Source organism: Squalius cephalus, assembly GCF_949319135.1.
Source record: "Squalius cephalus genome assembly, chromosome: 24".
NCBI lineage: Eukaryota > Metazoa > Chordata > Actinopteri > Cypriniformes > Leuciscidae > Squalius > Squalius cephalus.
The window spans coordinates 15132851-15151171 of NC_137145.1; the positions used below are offsets into that span (position 1 = coordinate 15132851).

Sequence of the window (18321 nt, forward strand, 5' to 3'; positions counted from 1 at the left end):
ATCCGTTCAGCCTTCTGATTGGTCAGATCGACCCACGCGCCTCCTCTTATCAAACACTGTCGGTTTATTTCATTCTCACAACTTCACAGTTTGCGTAATCCAAAGGCAACATGGCGAAAAAGGCCGTTTGTGTGCTAAAAGGCACCGGGGAAGTAACCGGAACCGTTTATTTCGAGCAAGAGGTAACACTTTTTTTGTGTGTGTTTTAGCACGGCGTTTGTTAAGAAGAGCAGCGCTCACAGCGAGTTAGCACGGAGCCACGCACATTGCATTTCATAAACTCTACAAGTGAGATTTAAGGGTTAACCGTGCATTACTGTGAGATTAGCGTAGCATGGGCGTGATATGCGGTTGCACAGAATTTGCTTTGCTGATTGCATCCACAATTTGATGGCCAAACCTGATAATGAACTACAATGGCCTGTTCCATGTGATTCACGATTCTATAAATGCACTGCAACCGTTAAAAGCAGCTAAGTAATGACCTTTGATACGGCCCTGTGCATACTAATAATGTGTCTTCATAAATGCATACATGCAAATGATAACCTTATGTTTTCGCACCTGAAATTGGGACTTTGGCGCGCACAGGGGCGTTTAGTGGCCGGCAGTTGTGTCATTGAAAAAGTCTCATGAAATAACTAGAACGGAAAGGGTTGCTGAGTCATGCTCCTCTAGCTCTGTTTGCTGTCAATTTGGCCAAATAGGACCAAGTTCACAGCACACATCAAATGCTGGCAGAACTTCAAACTGTACTGATGTAGAGGTTGAAAAGCTCATATTTATTATAATATGACTTGCACTGTGACATTTTAGGCTTTGTTTGTCTTTCATTGCATTTCAGGTATACATTTGACCATTTTCTGTATCAAACCCATTACCTTGGAGTTGCTAGCACCATGAATCTCAGGGTTTCTCAAACTCGGTCTTGGAGGGCCACTGTCCTGCACAGTTTAGCTCCAACCCTGATCAAACACACCTGAGCAAGCTAATCAATGTCTTCAGGATCACTAGAAACTCACAGCTAATCAATGTCTTCAGGATCACTAGAAACTCACAGCTAGGTGTGTTTGATCAGGGTTGGAGCTAAACTGTGCAGGACAGTGGCCCTCCAGGACCGACTTTGAGAAACCCTGATGTATCTTAATCATGTCAAGCAGTAAATGTTTGTTTTCTGAAGTGATATGAAACTATAATTGACCAGAGGAGTGATCTGTGTGTTTTAGAGTGACTCTACTCCAGTGAAGCTCTCAGGTGAAATCACTGGCCTTACTGCTGGAAAACATGGTTTCCATGTCCATGCTTTTGGAGACAACACAAACGGTAAGCACCATTACTCCTTCCACTGACCTTTACGTACGGGTTAATCCTATTAGGACTGAAGTGGTTGGTTGATATTGATTTTTATTTATTTTTTATGGCCGATGCATTGCGTTCAATAATTTGCTAATTGCTTTCAAAATAAAAATCATGCTTTTGACACACTGGCCAAACAAAAACTTGTTCAGCAACCAGAAAATGTACACATGAACACAGACTAAGATTTCGTTTCCTCTGTTAATCACAGGCTGCATCAGTGCAGGTCCGCACTTCAACCCTCACCAACAAAGTCACGGTGGACCAACTGATAGTGCCAGGTGAGTTTATCAATGTGCTTTATGGCTTGACCGATTCTATCATGTTGTTACAGTACAAACTCGGTCTGCCCAAAGTTGTCAGATTTGCATAAATCCCTCAAATGACTTGCTTCCTGGTATATAATAAAGTAATCTGTCCGTTAGCATTCTTATTCATCTCAATGGTGGTTGCTCAGTTTTTGAACCAATCGCCTGAGCTGTAAATATGGCTGATCATTCTTGATCCACTTTAAATTACATTATGAAAATGCTGATTTCCTGATGGCAAATCCTTCATTAGTGACTGTCCTGAGCTGTGAAAAAAAATATAAAATATATTTTACTGTGCAGTAGTGTTTTTACAGGATATATATTACTATAAATACTAGGTTTAAGCTAGTTTTTAAAGAATATATCCAAGTGTGAACATCCATATTTTTCTTGTTTTTCCCAAATCTTTCAGCGCTTAAGGATGGTTCACAGTCACATGCACAAAAAAGTGAAACCCATCTGTGGGTTGCAGGTCTTTGTTTTCTGTGGGCTCTCTTCAGAGTAAAAGTCATTTTTTCAGCTTTTTAAATTAATTTTCTGTGCAGATACACTCCCCTTCAAAATCACCCCACTCGTTCTAGAATGAAGTCATCTGTTGAAGATTTTTTTTTTTTTTTTTTTCATATCACAATATATATTGCATGAAAACAAAATCACAATGCCAGTTATTTTCAGGTGTTTTGCAGCCAGAATTGAAACGCAAGATTCTGCATGTAGTATAATTTCAAGCAGCCTTGTGCTAGTAGATGTGTCTTATTACTGTAATATTTTGTGTCTCATAGGCATGTCGGAGACCTTGGTAATGTGATAGCTGGTGAAAATGGGGTTGCAAAAATTGACATTGTGGACAAAATGCTGACCCTGTCAGGGCAACACTCCATCATTGGGAGGACCATGGTGGTAAGAAAACATCTCTGTGGTTTTATAATCAGCGGCACATCTATTGGCAATAACTGTCTGTTCAACGTTAGACTTTGTGTATTTTCTGTGTAGATCCATGAGAAGGAGGATGACTTGGGTAAGGGAGGCAATGACGAAAGTCTTAAAACTGGCAACGCTGGAGGTCGTCTGGCCTGTGGTGTTATAGGCATCACTGAGTAGCTGAGTAGAGTCCAGCTCTAATCGAAGAGCCAGCTTGGAAATATTAGTGACCAATGTGGATCCCCCGTCGTAAGCACTTAAGCACAGTAAACTGACGAATACATATCTATTTTTAGCAAGTTAACTCTTAAAGAATTGTACTTTAGCCTCACACAAAGCCGTTTTACCATGTGGGACCCTTCTGCATTCTTTCAACTACAAAGTGATGTGCATTTCCTCTGATTTCTGCTTTATTCAATAAACGTTGATCAGGCTGGCTATTTGTGTGTGTCTTTATGAACTAAATTTATGGGCAATATGATGGTAAAAATGAATAGCGTGGGTATATTATTATTAATTCTATTCTGGTCCGTGTTTGGTATTACCATTTTTGGTAACTGAAAGCTGAAAAAATGAAAATTTAAATTGAAGTACTAAAATTACTAAAGCTAAAATTTTAAAGCTAAATGGAAGTATAAAATCCTAATAAAAATGACAAGCACATTAATCTACAAATTTAAAATTAAAACATCTAAAAGTATAAAAATAAGATAATTCAAAATAAATACTATAGTATATAAAAATCCTAATAACTGCAATAGGTTTTCAGCATTTCATGCTTGAACCCCTAATAAAGTAACGCTTCTGTTTTTGTGATGAAATAACTTATTTGTAACTTTTTTTTTTGTCTCAGAAATCCTAAAATGTTTTTTAGCTTTAAAAAAAAAAAAGCTGCTTACATTGTTGGAAGGATATTTTCTTTTGGTATTATGGTATTTTGGAAGCCGTGGTTAACATGGGAAATGTTTATTAGGGAAGTGTAACTGGTTTGACTCTTCTGGAGCCAAGAAAGCATTGCTCGGAAAACACCACTAGATGGCAGACTTTTCTTGCGACACTGCGTTAGACCCAAAAGCGTCTTCAAGAAAGTAATTTAGGAAAGTTTGTAATGTTTTTTAAAATTTATGAGTTGTGTACTTAAGAAATTGCTTACTTTTATTGAATTTGTAGTTAACTTCATAATCATATCTTATGCTTTGAGAATTTTGAGGTTTTAAAGAGCACTTTTACGATGGCCATGCAGGCTCTGAACAGCAGCTTGGCCAGGCTGGAAGACCAGCCAACCTTAGGATTTTAAGATATTTTTTCATCAGGAATATATTAGTATAACCCCTCGGATTTGGGTGGCACTTGAGATTGAAGTCATTGTTGTTCTATGAATATGATTTTAAAATGAGTGGTCGCGCCTTCGACATCTGACTCTATTTTGATACTGCTATTAAACAGCTGCGCCCGGTGCAGGCCAGCATTCACAGATGGCCAGTGGACTGCTGCTGAAATTACATGCTCCAAAACCTCTTTCTCTTTTAATGGGGCAGCCTCCCATGTGAAGAAACTTGGCATTTCCAGTTTCCTCTCTCCAGACGAAAAGAGATTCCCCAGAGAACGAAGACCTGCAACCCACAGATGAGTTTCACAGTTCAAATGCCAAATTTGCACATAGAATGCTCATGTTTTTGATTTAAAAAAAACAAAGTAACATTTTAGCTTTTTCCCATATTTATTATGCTTATTTTACTGTCTACACAATGTTCATACTCTGTGTGATTAATGGTTAGGCTAAATGTTTTTATGCCTACTACTCTGATGCATTCTACCCAAATAGGAATATAACTAGGGGAATTACTGTGATAAATAATTTCTGATGCTGGTGATGAGTTTTTCTGCCCTCTTATTACAGATGCAGCAGCACAGAGACCTTAAAATGTATTGAGGAAGCACAATCATAGTCCTCACATGGACAAATTTCCAGAAGCGGAATCACTGGAGCGTGATGAGTCAAAACGCTGGTATAAATAGCATCAGCAAGGCGAATCATGAATAATGAAGGTGCCGCCCGTCCCACTGGAGCAAGAAGGCACAAGTCATAGGCCTTACATGATGTCAACAAACACTAACAAGGTCCTGTGTCTTATACAAAGCATCCACACTCTAAATGAATGTTTCAAACCCTTTCATCATCTGTGTGGCTATGGTCAGACTTTACATTTTCACCTACAAAGACTGACTTTGCATGTGAGATTGTGTAGATGAATAGGCTACTGTGATTTTACAGTCTTATGTAATTAGCACATATGGCAAGCATTCGTAAAAAACACATATATTTGCATGGTGTCGTTTTGCCTTGCTCATGCATGTGCTTGACGATAATTATTGTTTTCGCTCTATAAAAGCTTAGCTTGAGGCTTTAATGGTAGAAATTTTGTCCAAACCAAAAAGTTCCCACTTTTTAAATCTTAAAGCACACTTGCTTCAAGAATAATACATAAGCAAACATTTGTCTTTGTTAGGCTCATATATAAATATATATACACTACCATTCAAAAGTTTAAAGGTAGGGTGGGCAATTTGTTTCATAAACACTTTTTTGTTATACAATGTATGTACTTATATCGTATGTGGAAGTCACAGAATCAAAAAACGTGTTTGTCCAATCATTGCATTCGGTCCGAATGCAACGATATGATGTCCTACCTGCCTGTCATCATATGTATTTTCATACCTCCGCTTACCCTGCTCGCTCAGACATCACATGTCATCAGAGCGTAAGGCTATGCAGAGTTGTAGCCAGTCACCGAGCGCCACAAAGAAACAGCAGCCGCTTCTTACAGTTCCTCATGAACCAAAACAACAAGCTTATGCTGCGTTCACGCCATGTCGTAACCGTAATTACGAGATAGCAACCCGTGACATTCTACACGGAGCTGTTCACGTCCTCAGACTCGGATTTATGTGATTTTATCTATCAACACTAACACTATCAATGGTGAAATTAATCTGCAGCAGTCAAGTGATTCAACTAGAGCTCTGTAAGTTGTTTACATTCATTATTATTGTAATGTTAAGTGCTTTGAGACATGAGGTAATTTAACAATGTTCATGTGTTTTGAAGGAGGCGTGGCTTTGTAGAGCGCTCTGAAGGGAGGGTGGGATCTTATGCTTTTAAAGCTAGCCTGCTATTGCTAGCCTGTTTGAAATGACCTACTCTACCTTTAAGGTCGGTAAGATTTTTTTAATGTATTTTAAATTAGGCTGCATTTATAGAATCTGTGTGTTTTAAAGTTTATCTGATGCTGTTTGGTCTTTTAATTATTTTTAAACTGATTATGTCCACCTGAGAGTTTTTTCGGACCCCTGTTTCCTAGCAACACATCTAGATGTCCTGGATCACCGTGGGAGGCGAGTGCGAATCTGAGGGGTTGTTTTGGTTCGATGCTGACGTTACATAAGGGCCCCTGTGCTTCAAAGAACCTACAGTGATTTTATTGACTTTTCAGCCCTTGTTTTCGGGTTTTGGCTTTACGTTTTTAACACTTTTGATCAAAGCCCATCTCTTTGTTACTTCTCAGTTTGTAACAGCTGAAATGGGATGCTTTTGTTTGATTACACCTGACTCTAATCCTAGTTTTTATTCCAGATCTTGCATATAAAGAAAAAGATTTACATATTGAAGTTCCTTGAGTGTCAATAGGATATCTGAGGTACCTTCAAAATGTTGCCCAGGAGTTCTTCAGTTCAACCAAATGTGTCTTCTGATTTTTACAGTTTATTGGCTATTTTTCAGTCGGGGGATATTTTTGGACCAATGCTAGATGTCTAAGCCATAGGTCAGATGCCATACATGGCCTCTATACTACGGGCCAGGGGTCATTTAATGCTCACTTTTGACTGCAGAATCCTCCTGACCAGACCTTTGCCCCCCAGGTATGTGTGTTATTCAGCCAGAACCTCTAAATAACCTGTGCCTGTGATGTCTGAAGATGGAGGATCACTGTGTGGTCCACTTTCACTGGAGTTCTGTCACTTTTTACTGCCTGAGAAATGTTCCTCTCTGCTCAGCTCTCGGGATATGGCAGGAGTAAAGTGAAGGACACATAAAACAGGCTTCACCTCTGGGCTTTTATTGCACCCCTTTGAAGTTACTCTTACTGAGACAGTGAGTTGACTCAAATATCATTCATTCCATCCCACTTATGATATTCTTTCTTTTTAACTATTAAGTGTTTCGAGCATCTGGGCATGAGAGAATTTGAGTCAACATGCCATAAGCCATTAAGTGTGTGTTTGGCCTATGTGCTCCACAGATCAAGTGGATTGACTAACATCTGCTGTTATATGACCTTGTTAGATCAATGTGCTTGAAGAACAGGAAAATATGAAATGTCATTCAAAAAGAAGAACGTTATACACAGACAAATTAAATGGAAATAACTTTTAAATAAATGTTATGTGGTCCAAAATCAAAAAATTCTAAATTTGATTGAAATGTAGGATTTTGAATAGATAAAAACAAATAAATATTGTGATATAAAATTAAAAAGTAATGTCTGTGTGTGTATATACATGTACATTATATTTGCAGATGAGCCAAAACATTATGACCGCCTGCTTAATATGCTGTTGGTCCTCCTTGTGCTGCCAAAAAAGCACCGACCCATTGAGGCATGGACTCTACAAGAACCCTGAAGGTGTCCTGTGGTATCAGGCACCAAGATATTTGGTTAAGTCCTGTAGGTTGTGAGGTGGAGCCACCGTGGAGCGAACTTATTGGTCCAGCACATCCCACAGATGCTCAATTTGGATTGAAATCAAGGGAATTTGGAGGCCAGGGCAACACCTTGAACTCTATCGTGTTCCTCAAACCATCGGCAAGGTGCATTATCCTGCTGAAAGAGGCCATTTCCACCAGCGAACACCATTGTATACCTGGTCGGCAACAATGTTTAGGGAGGTGGCACGTGTCAAATTTACGTCTACATGAATGGTTGGACCCAGGGTTTCCCAGCAGTGCTGCTCCCTCCACCGACTTGTCAGACCAGGCTACCTTCTTCCACTGCTCCAAGGTCCAGTTTGGACTCTCGCGTGCCCACTTGTGCCACAGTAAACCTTCTGTTGGCTTGGACCAGACGGGATAGCCTTCATTGCCGTCGTGCATTGATGAGCCCTCAACACCTTTCGCTGGTTTGTGGTTTGTTTCTCGGACCACTGATGGTAAATTCTCACCACTGCTGACCAGGAACAACCCACAAGCCTCGCCGTTTCAGAGATACTCTGACGCAGTCGCCTTGCCCTAACAATTTGGCCCTTTGTCAAAGTCACTCAGATCTTAATTCCAGCCCCATTTCTGCTGCATCCAACACATTGATTGAGAACTGATTGTTTGCTTACCATCTAATCGACCCAGACCTTGTTAGGAGATTATCAACGATTTTCGCTTCACTTCTGACTGGTCATAAATAATGTTTTGGCTCATCAGTGTTTAAATATAGTATGTTTATGTATGTATGTATATGTTTCTATATATAGAGCCCTATTAAAAGGCAGGCAAATGTAATAAAAAAGTAGGCCTATATAAACTGACATTAACTGATTGACATTAACTGACTTTAATGACGGCAAAATTATATTATAAATTATAAAAATGTGCAATGCATCCATAATAATGTTTGTCAATTTAAATGGCATTCAACTACTTTTCTGACATCAAAACTTTAGTATGTTAAACTTTGCACACCATCAAAGGAATATGCTAGTTATGTAGTTACTAATTTTCTTATCGAAGTCTTGGCCAGTTCTCACAGCGGAAACTACAAAGCTTGACCTTTGATCCTGTAGTCATGGGACGGAAACTGATCGCTGGTGTAAACTGACCTTAGCCAATCAATCAATCAATACAATAGCCAAGCCAATCAATTCAGGCCTAGATTTATATGTTAAAGACCCATCCAGGATCTCAAACAACAGTGAGGAACTGAGAATCAGACTAAATTACTTCAAAACTAATATAATCACATTTTTCCCCTCTCTGATAAAAAAAAGCACAGTCCAGCCTGCTCAGTCGTAAACCGCAGCCACAATTCCACATGCCAGATGAGTGCAACTGAAAGACTGACTTTGTGAGACATTCCCACCATAGTGTAAACAGGAAGTGGAATAAAAAGGCCACTCAGAGTTATTACCCGAGATAATAATAAGTTCAGAGTGTACTTTGGCCAAGTCCTCAGTGTTACTACACAAGTCACATTCACATTTGCTTTATTAGTATCCTGTGGGGTTTGAGGATTTGCTCCTTTAAATAGCAGTTATTTAAATGTCTAATTCAAATGCTAACGCACATGCAAATTACCGTTACAGGTGTGGCTGCACAGGGGATCAGACTGAGGAAGAAAGAAACATCTTTACACCTGGAAATGTGTTGAGGTGAGTTGAGCTCTTCCCTTTTTTATTATTCATGTAGTATGCACTTTAAAACAACATCAATGAAAGTGGACAGATATAGAAAAACATGATTCATTTTATATGTTGAATTGAGATGTGATATCCTTTGCAGAAATCTGTAGTGTGGTACATGTGTTTTGTTTTACCACTTTGTTGATGTGCAGACTTGGTTTATATTGTATATATATGTAATCTCAGGTATTTAAAATAAATGACATAAAATTAAATGATGCTGAAAAAATAAATCAAATATTATTATATATTTCATTTATCTTATCTTTTCAGCATTAATACAACACATTCAGATAAATTACATAAAATTATATATATATTGGTAACACTTTACAATACGGTTTCATTAGTTACATTAGTTAATTAGTTTATTTATGAATAAGTTAACTTAAGTGAACAGAACTGAATTTTTATTTACTAACATGAACAAAGATTAATAAATACTGTATATAGCAAATGTATTGCTCATTGCTAGTTCATGTTAGTTAATAGTAATATATTAGCTAATGTTAACAAATGAGACCTTATTGTAAAGTGTTACCACATATATATTCCAATTTGCATAAATTAAATGCAGTAAAAAAAAAAAACACTACAATGATATATGAATACTTTTTTAAAAAACAGCTGTTTCGTTTAAATTCTAATACTAATAAAAATTTGATTCATTTAGCATTACAAGGGCAGTGTGCTTAACTGTCATTAAAATAATGTCACAACAAAAAATTCTTAACAGGAAATGGAGACTAAAAATAGACATTTTCTTCATAAAAAATGACTTCATGGCCTGGGCATGTTCTCGATAACCTGAGTGTTTTCTGCGGCATTATCATTGCTTTAGGGTTGCATGTTTTTTTATTACCAGGTTGGTGTTGTGAAGCGTCATGTTGGATTCCAGAGGCAGTTTTCATTCCTGACCTCTGCTTTTTGGTTAAGGTTATTTCAGAGCTGGTAAAAACAGTCTTCTCCCTTTTTGTCTGACTTCATTAGACAAGGGATGCAATTAGAGTCATTAATTGGAATGGGGGGCGTACTGAGAAAGAAATGAACACCTGGAGGCAAACGGGAGAGTGGGTGGGATTTTCCAGAGTGCAGGGGTGATTGGACAAAGCCGTGTGTGTGTGGATGTCTGCATCACTGATAACTCTCAGCATCCTTATGAAGCATTCAGAATCAGCTCTGTTTAACTGCATAATACCGCTGGCAGACTTTCTTTTTTGTTTTGTACTCATTTACCCTTACAGACCGTCTGTCTGTGGATTCTGTGTAGATGTGGATTCTGTGCGTGAAATGTGTAATCTTCTGACCAATTTTGAGTTATTTTTCAATATATTCAGGTCAGATCTCTAGAGGCAGAGGTTATTTCTCAGGATTTGTGCCAACTGTATCACTAGCCATTTATTTGAAGCTATTCATGTCTCTTAAGTGTCCTCAGCTGACCTTTCAGCCATGTCTGATGTTTGAGAATGGGAATTACTTCTTTTATAGCTCTCTGTGTGTGGAGGTCAGGCTTTGCTATCTTAATAGAGATCTAATGTCCCCACAAGGATAGTAAAACCTGAAATCATCAGAGCTAAGGCATAGAGGATAGTTGAGTCTGGCCTGGGGCATATCCCTGATATATAACAATATAATAACAAAAAAAATTTTTTTAAATTAAATTAAAAATAAAACATAAAATAAAAGGCTTAAAATATTATTAATATACCAATATAAAAACAATAGAAGTCAAAGGAAAGTTCCCTCCGTCCCTTCTTATGTCCCTTTTCTGTGTATATATATATATAAAATAAAAGACCGCACATAAAATAAAAAATAAAATAAATAACATAAAATAAGATAAAACATTTAAAATACAATATTTAAAATCAAACAAAATAGAGAAATAATCTGGCATGGATGTAAAACATTATTAATAGCTCAATTAATAAACCTGTGTTGGTAAGTTAAGATCTCAGAATTATGGTGTGGTCAATCTGGCTTTATTTATTGAAGGCTGGGCCTAGATCAGCACCTTTAGGTATATATTTAGGACAAACAAGCTGGTAAGAGTATACATTTGCTTACTCAGCTACTGTGTGTGTGTGTGGCACTCTGTGGGTGGTAAAGTGCAGGCTGTCCATTTAAGGGAAGGATTATTTTTTTCCCCCCCTTTGGGACAGGACATCAGTCTGGGTGGAATTTTTACCTTCTGATGTTTTAATCCCCCCGTTTCTCTCCATCTCTCCCTTCTTATGTTCCTTTTCTGCTATCCTCATCAAAATGATGGTTAAGCATCTCTTCAGCACTAAGAAGTTTTGATGGGATTTCAGCCGTCCTGTATTATGTGGGTTTTGGTGCCTGTGAGAGTGTTTATCTGTGTTTGTTATTATTACAGATGTTCATAACTCAATTTACAGCTCCCGCATACAGTATTTAATGAGAATGTATCTTGTGCTTGAGTAAAAGTGTACAATTCAGAATATATATATAGATGACAATTTCATATTTGATTATTATGATGTAATTTATACCTAAAAAAATCCGCATTTTAATTCTGCTCACATCTTGTTTGCTAACTCGTTTCAAAATTAGTTCAAATTTTGAATTTAATTTAAAAGGCATTCATAATTTAAATATGTGCCTGAGTGAGAATTTCACAAACATTTCATCCAGTTAGCTGATGTAACGAGACAAGCAGAACTATAAGAAAGGACTATTAGAGACAGATCACATCCTTTCTGCCTGACCTGGAAAGAAGAGATTCACATTATGGAATGAAAGAGAGAGAGTGAGGACAGTTGAGGAAAAAGGAAGTGAGAGAGATGCCAGGGGCGGATGCTCCAGCGCTGCTGCATCACTTTTGATTTGCATGCTCTATATCTCTGAGCACTTGTATATGTGTTTGGTGTTGTACGGGCATGAAACTAGAGCAGAGCTATTGTTCCAGTAACAATGATGAAAGACGATGAGAAAGATGCTTGGATAAATGTACAATCTTGGCTAGACTCTCAGATAGATTCTACTTAAAGGGATAGTTCATCCAAAAATGAAATTTGTTTTATCATTTACTCACCCTCATGTTGTTCCAAACCTGTATGAATTGAACACAAAAGAAGATATTTTGAAGAACGTCGGTAACCAAACAGTTGATGAACCCCATTGATTTCCATGGTATGGAAAAAAGAAATACTATGGAAAGTCAATGGGGTCATCAACTGTTTGGTTACTTCTATTCTTCAAAATATTTTCATTTGTGTTCAGCAGAAGAAAGAAATTCATACAAGTTTGGAACAATTGAGGGTGAGTAAATTATAAAACAATTTTCATTTTCAGGTGAACTATCCATTTAAGTTCCAAGTCCTCTATTTGAACACCAGGCTGATTTCAAAGAGAAATCGGATAAACCCGCAAGAGAAAAACATACAAAAGGATCTGTATAGCTAGGGGTTGTGAGTAGGGGTGTGACGGTTAGTATATAACCGTGAGACCGACGGTTATAGTTGAACACCGTCATTAGAATATTTTTTACAAACATTTTTTTATCATAGAGAATGTTTAAATACTAATTAAAAACAATTGTTAACAGTCTGTGTCATTAATGGTCCAACTGTATTTGATTCTTTGCCAAGTAGCCTACCAACGCAAGTTTTGTTTTGTAAATCGTCAGACATGATTTTTACCACTTCATTGAGTTTTTCTTTGTAGAAAGCCTTTCTTTAAAGTGAATTTCGTTTTGTACAAATTGTATCTTAATTTTAATAAATGTTTCATCAACCAATTGCATGTATTTAATAAATAAAAAGCAGATATAGCAGACAATATAATAACCGTGACATTGAGGCGCCAACGTGCCGCGTTCAATTGCATTTTATTGTTTAAAGCCTTTCTTTAAAACGAATTTCGCTTTGTACAAATTGTATCTTAATTTTAATAAATGGTTAATCAACCAATTGCATGTATTTAATAAATAAAAAGCAGATATAGCAGACAATATAATAACCGGCGCTGGTGCGCCGCGTTCACTTGCATTGCATTGTGAACTAGAGCGCATCTCATTGTAAATGAATGAAACTCAGCGTAGGCCTATGCCTCATACATTAGCATTAAATATCTTTGCTGCATCCTTTCTAGAACAGACAAGGGCTTTCTCGCGGCTCGCATCAGCAGAGCATTCCATCTTCCATAGACCGTCATCGCAAAACAATCACACGGGCGGGTGCGGCTTTGAAAAAAACAAAACGGTGCGGATGATGAGTGCGGTTGCGGATGAAATAATACCCCATCTGCGTATCTTTATCGATAACATTGCTTATTATTATTTTTTAATTTAGGCGATCAAGTGTCTGCTCCTTTATTCAAACTAAGTTGTCCTATACAGACGAACGTCGCAACCTATTTTTTACAGTCTATGGTCGCAACACAACCCCCGCCTCCCTCCCCCCCCCCCCCCCCCCCCCCCCCCGACGGTTATGTTACGAACCGTCACATTTGACTCACATCATAACCGTCATCATCAATTCTGAAACCGGCACACCCCTAGTTGTGAGTTTAAAAATGTATTCTGTAAGTTTATGTACTACTACTAGCTATAATTATAAATATACACAGAAGTTAGCTAAATCTGGAAGAAGTTTGTTCATTTTGTAAAGAGGCTTGAAATGTCTTTATTCACTTCTTAAAACATTAAATGTTCAGTGTTATGGTTTGGGATAGACTTAGAGTTCATCATTATAATAAGCTTTTTGTTTAATTTAAGAAAAGTAGGCCTAGACGTCAATGTGAAGTTATCATTTAGACAGCTAGGAAATCATTTGGCACTGTGATGCTCTGTCCATACCATAATCATGTTAATATAGAGCATCCACTGTCTGACCCCCGGTGTCACACTGAGCTATTGTCAGTGGAAGTCTCAATGACTTTTTATTATCACATCACATTGCAGCATTTATATTGTACAGCAGGTCCAGATATGTGTCTATTATTACAATATTAATTCTGACCTCAGACCCTTATCTCCACTGTTACATTTCACCAGCGTTTTCAGTTTGGGGATATTTTGTGGCCAACAAGAAATGCCATTCTGAAGATCTTTGCATTTACAGTGTTGATTCAGCATTAATGAAACACATGGCTGAATTTGCATATTCATACATTTACGTATTGATTCAGATTAGCTTTATTCACAGGTTGGTCAGATTTTGGTCTGATATGTTACTGTTAAAAAGTTTATGGTTGAAGATTTATTTTAATATTTTAAAAGCAGTCTCTTATGCTCACCAAGACTACATTTATTTGATCAGAAATATGGTAAAACAGTAATATTGTTTTTATACTTTCAAATAACTGTTTTCTTTTGTAATATGTTTTGAAATGTAATTTATTCCTGTGATGACAAAGCTGAATTTTTTTTAACTGGATCATAAGACATGAAGTAGTGAACATTTAGTATTTTTACAATCTAAGAAAAGTCCATAAAACTACAACCAAAATAATGTTAATATGAGATCATTTTTTCATATTGATTTCTCACAGGTGTTATATCTTTATTTGAAATTAAGTTTAAATCACATTGCATTGTGTTGTGTTTTAGGGTTGAAGGAAATGTCAGAAAACTTAACGGAAAAGTACTGCCAGGACATTATCCATTTTTCTACGGATATTTGTCTTACTGTGTACAGAACCTCATATTACAGAATATTCTGTATAAACTACCCATCATCAGCCAGTAAGCTGTTAGTATGCAAAATACAAGACTCCTACATGAAGCAGACAGTGAGCGTATACACAACGTTTCCCTCAGATTAACAGACATCACATTGAAGACCTCAATCAAAGTCGACCCAGCCCTGTTCCTTTCCCTCATTTTCATTTTGATTAGATTTGCATATTTCAATTTTAGAACATAAATTGCTCCATGATGTTGTTTGGTCAAGTCCCACAAGCCCATCTTGGCATGTGTGTTCTCAGAATTAATTTTTTCTTAACCCCAGTTGGCCAGACCTCTCTTTTTCTGCATCACTTGAACGTTTGACTCGATTTGGAGCCTGGTCTTGAGTCCCAGGGGCTTTGATGTAAATTGGAGAGAATCTCAGCACTTGGACACTCCGTCTGGGCATCCAGCCTAATGAGTGTGGCCCGGGTCACCAGCGCACCTCTCTTTGCCTTTTCTCTCTCTTTCTCCTTGCCCTTCTTCTCCATTATCCACCTCACTGTCTCTTCTCTCCCTGAATTTCATTTTTCACCCTCTGCAGTCTTTCTGTTTTCCGTCTTCCACATCTAAACACACATTCCATCCATCCCTTTGTTCATTGTCACACTCATCCCATTCATAATGCATCTCCCAGAGAAGCAAGACCTATGAAACCAGTGGTTTCCTGCCCTCAATAGACTTGGCCCACATTTTCAGCTTACTGTCAGATGTAATAATGTAGCAGTGTTCTTGCATTAGCTTGTCTGGTTAGAAGATGCCCATCAGCTTTACTGAGCTTAACTGAGGTTTGTGTAATTCACGAGGAACCACTCTGTGTATAAAGCTGCATCTAATATGCTGTCATATGAGGGAATGTACCGTTTGTGAATATTATTCTTGCATCTTCTCTACAAGACCTTAACACAATCATATTAGAAATGTGTAGTTTGACAATACGATTATGTTTCTAATTTTCTCTCTTGGCATAGTTTCCGTCTTGCTTTGCTGTTGCCAGATTTCGACAATTCTTATATTCAGCAAGGATGAATTAAATCAAAAGTGATGGTAAAAATGCTGAACATTCTGTTCTTAAAAATATTCAGAAAAAATCATCACTGTTTTCTCAAATTGAGCACCAAATCAGCATTTTATAATGATTTCTGAAGGATCATGTGACACTGAAGGCTGGAGTAATGATGATGAAAGTTCAGCTTTACCATCACAGGAATAAATTACAATTTAATATATATATTAATATATATATTATATTATAAAAAAACTTTTTTTCTCATAATTTGTGGAAGATTTTTGTGATGAATTTATTGACTGAACAACATATTGAATGTTTTTTGAGTAACACTTTACAATAAGGTTTATTAGTTAACATTATTTAATGTATTAACTAACATTAACTAACAATGAGCAATATATTTGTTACAGTTTTTATTAATCTTTGTTAATGTAAGTTAAAAATACAGCTGTTCATTGTTTGTTCATGTTAGTTCACAGTGAATTAACTAATGTTAACAAATACAACCTTTGTTTTTAATAATGTATTAGTAAATATTGAAACTAATATTAATATTAATAAATGCTGTAGAAGTATTGTTCGTTCTTAGTTCATGTTAATTGAGGTAGTTACAGTAACTATAACTAATGAACCTTATTGTAAAGTGTTACCGTTTTTTTTATATATATATATTTTATTATTTCATTTTAAAAGGAGTCTCTTATGCTCGCCAAGGCAAAATTTATTTTGTATTATGAATAGCAGTTTTAAGTTGAATAATTGTGTTTTTCCAGTGGTTAAATGGTCCTGTTTGGATTTTAAACCTAACAAAATGGCAATGTACATACGTCACAGAGGGTTTGTTTGTGCAAAAAAACGTTTATGGGTAAGATAACAAGTCTTTATTCTCTCTCTCTGTTCTTATATCATAAATGATTTTTCTTGATGTTCTGGGTGCCCCATAACACAAACACCTGCTAGACTTTGTTAGCACACACAGAGATCATTTTTATCGGTTGATAAGTCACATCCTGGGACATCACGATCTGTCTTTTATCAAAGAAAGAAACGTCCATTTGCGTTTGTATATTTTTCTCATTCTTACTATCTAACAGATGCCAAAAATTGATTTTAGGTTCCTTTTTTCACTGGTCACTTTAAGTAAGATACTTACAGGCCTGTGTTATGTAATATAATAGTGTCATACCCATAAATAAATAGGGGGAAATGCCAAATGGCCAATTGTTCCTGTCATGTTTAATGTTCTCTGCAATGATAAACTCTTTTTAATAAGTTGTTCCTGTTTTTAGAATTCATGCTGTGATTCAGACTCCCTGTGGCCGCTCTGTGGCTGTGGTCGCAGGTGTTGTTGAGGTGATTTATTCATTTGTTTGTCCAGGTGGCCTCTGTAGCCACGGGCTGACCGTGCCAACCTTGCTGCGGGCAGAGCAAGGGGACAGAGTTTATCTCACAAATGACGGCATACTCTACCTTTTTGTGCAGTGTGTTATTGTGTTACAGTGTGTTACCTGTGTTATTGTAAAGAGGACACTGACAGGTTTGGAGGATCTGTGAGAAGTTTAATTTAAAGACTTTGTATGCAAGTTCGTTGAGTTTGTTGGCTTGTATTTGTGTTTGTGTGTGGTTTATGAAGGAGTTTGGCCATGCTTAGGTGCTTACTAAAGTATATATGTCCTACATTTAAGTGTGACCTCACTTCCTCGCTGTGGAGTCTGTTAGAGATAAGAAAGCTGATAATGTCAGCAGGTGTGTGGCTTACCGGAAAGATAGGCCTGGGATGGGTGAGTGAGGAACTAGATGTAGAATTAGATCCAGATATGGACACACAAATCTCATTTGTATGTAAACTTTTGTGTTATATTGTGCAGCATGGACCATATGTATGGTGGGTCCAAAATGCAAATATATACTGTGTATATATATCCATCCATCCATTCAGAAAACAGTTATTTAAAAATTGTCTTCTTATAGAAGCTTCTTTTCTTTCTGGTTGTGAATTCTGCTTACCTGTCTGTGAAACACGATGAGATTTGTTATTCACATCGGGTGGTTCTTTGCCTCCATGTCATGCATTAAAATTATGTATTGCACACCTAGCCGTGGATAATCCCTACATAAATAATGCTAGAAAAGTTGCTTATTTGCTGCACATCTGCTGTACACCACCAGAGAGTTGCAGCCCAAATGAATAATCTATGCCAATCAGAAGCATTACGTCAGTAAAAGAAAAAAGGGGACAAAGAGGTGGGATGCTCTTCTCTCATTCCCTCTTTCCTTTCACCATTTTTTCTCTTTAACTCACTCAATCTCTCCCTGTCATCTTTAACTGATTCGTATTGTTGTTTCTCTATCCCCCTCAGCCACCTGCTCCCTGTTTCAGTCTCTTTTATCAGAGTTTGAGTCAGTGAAGATGAGAGAATGGCAGTCTTACCCGCTCTATTGTGTGTGACGTTCTTCTTATAGAAGCTTCTTTTCTTTCTGGTGGTGAATTCTGATTAAAACCATCTGACGGGAAGCCTCAGCTTACCTGTCTGTGAGAACACAATGAGATTTGTTATCGGGTACAAGTCTTGCATTGGAAA

General features: G+C 37.2%; 1 protein-coding gene across 1 annotated transcript; it reads left to right on the forward strand.

Moving 5' to 3' along the window:
* Positions 1–16: 16 nt before the first annotated feature.
* On the forward strand, positions 17–3024 carry sod1 (superoxide dismutase 1, soluble). The gene is made up of 5 exons (XM_079862351.1): positions 17–182; positions 1227–1323; positions 1568–1637; positions 2450–2567; positions 2661–3024. Exons 1-5 carry the CDS (start codon positions 111–113, stop codon positions 2766–2768), a joined length of 465 nt encoding a protein of 154 aa, XP_079718477.1. The 5' UTR covers positions 17–110; the 3' UTR covers positions 2769–3024.
* Positions 3025–18321: the final 15297 nt, after the last annotated feature.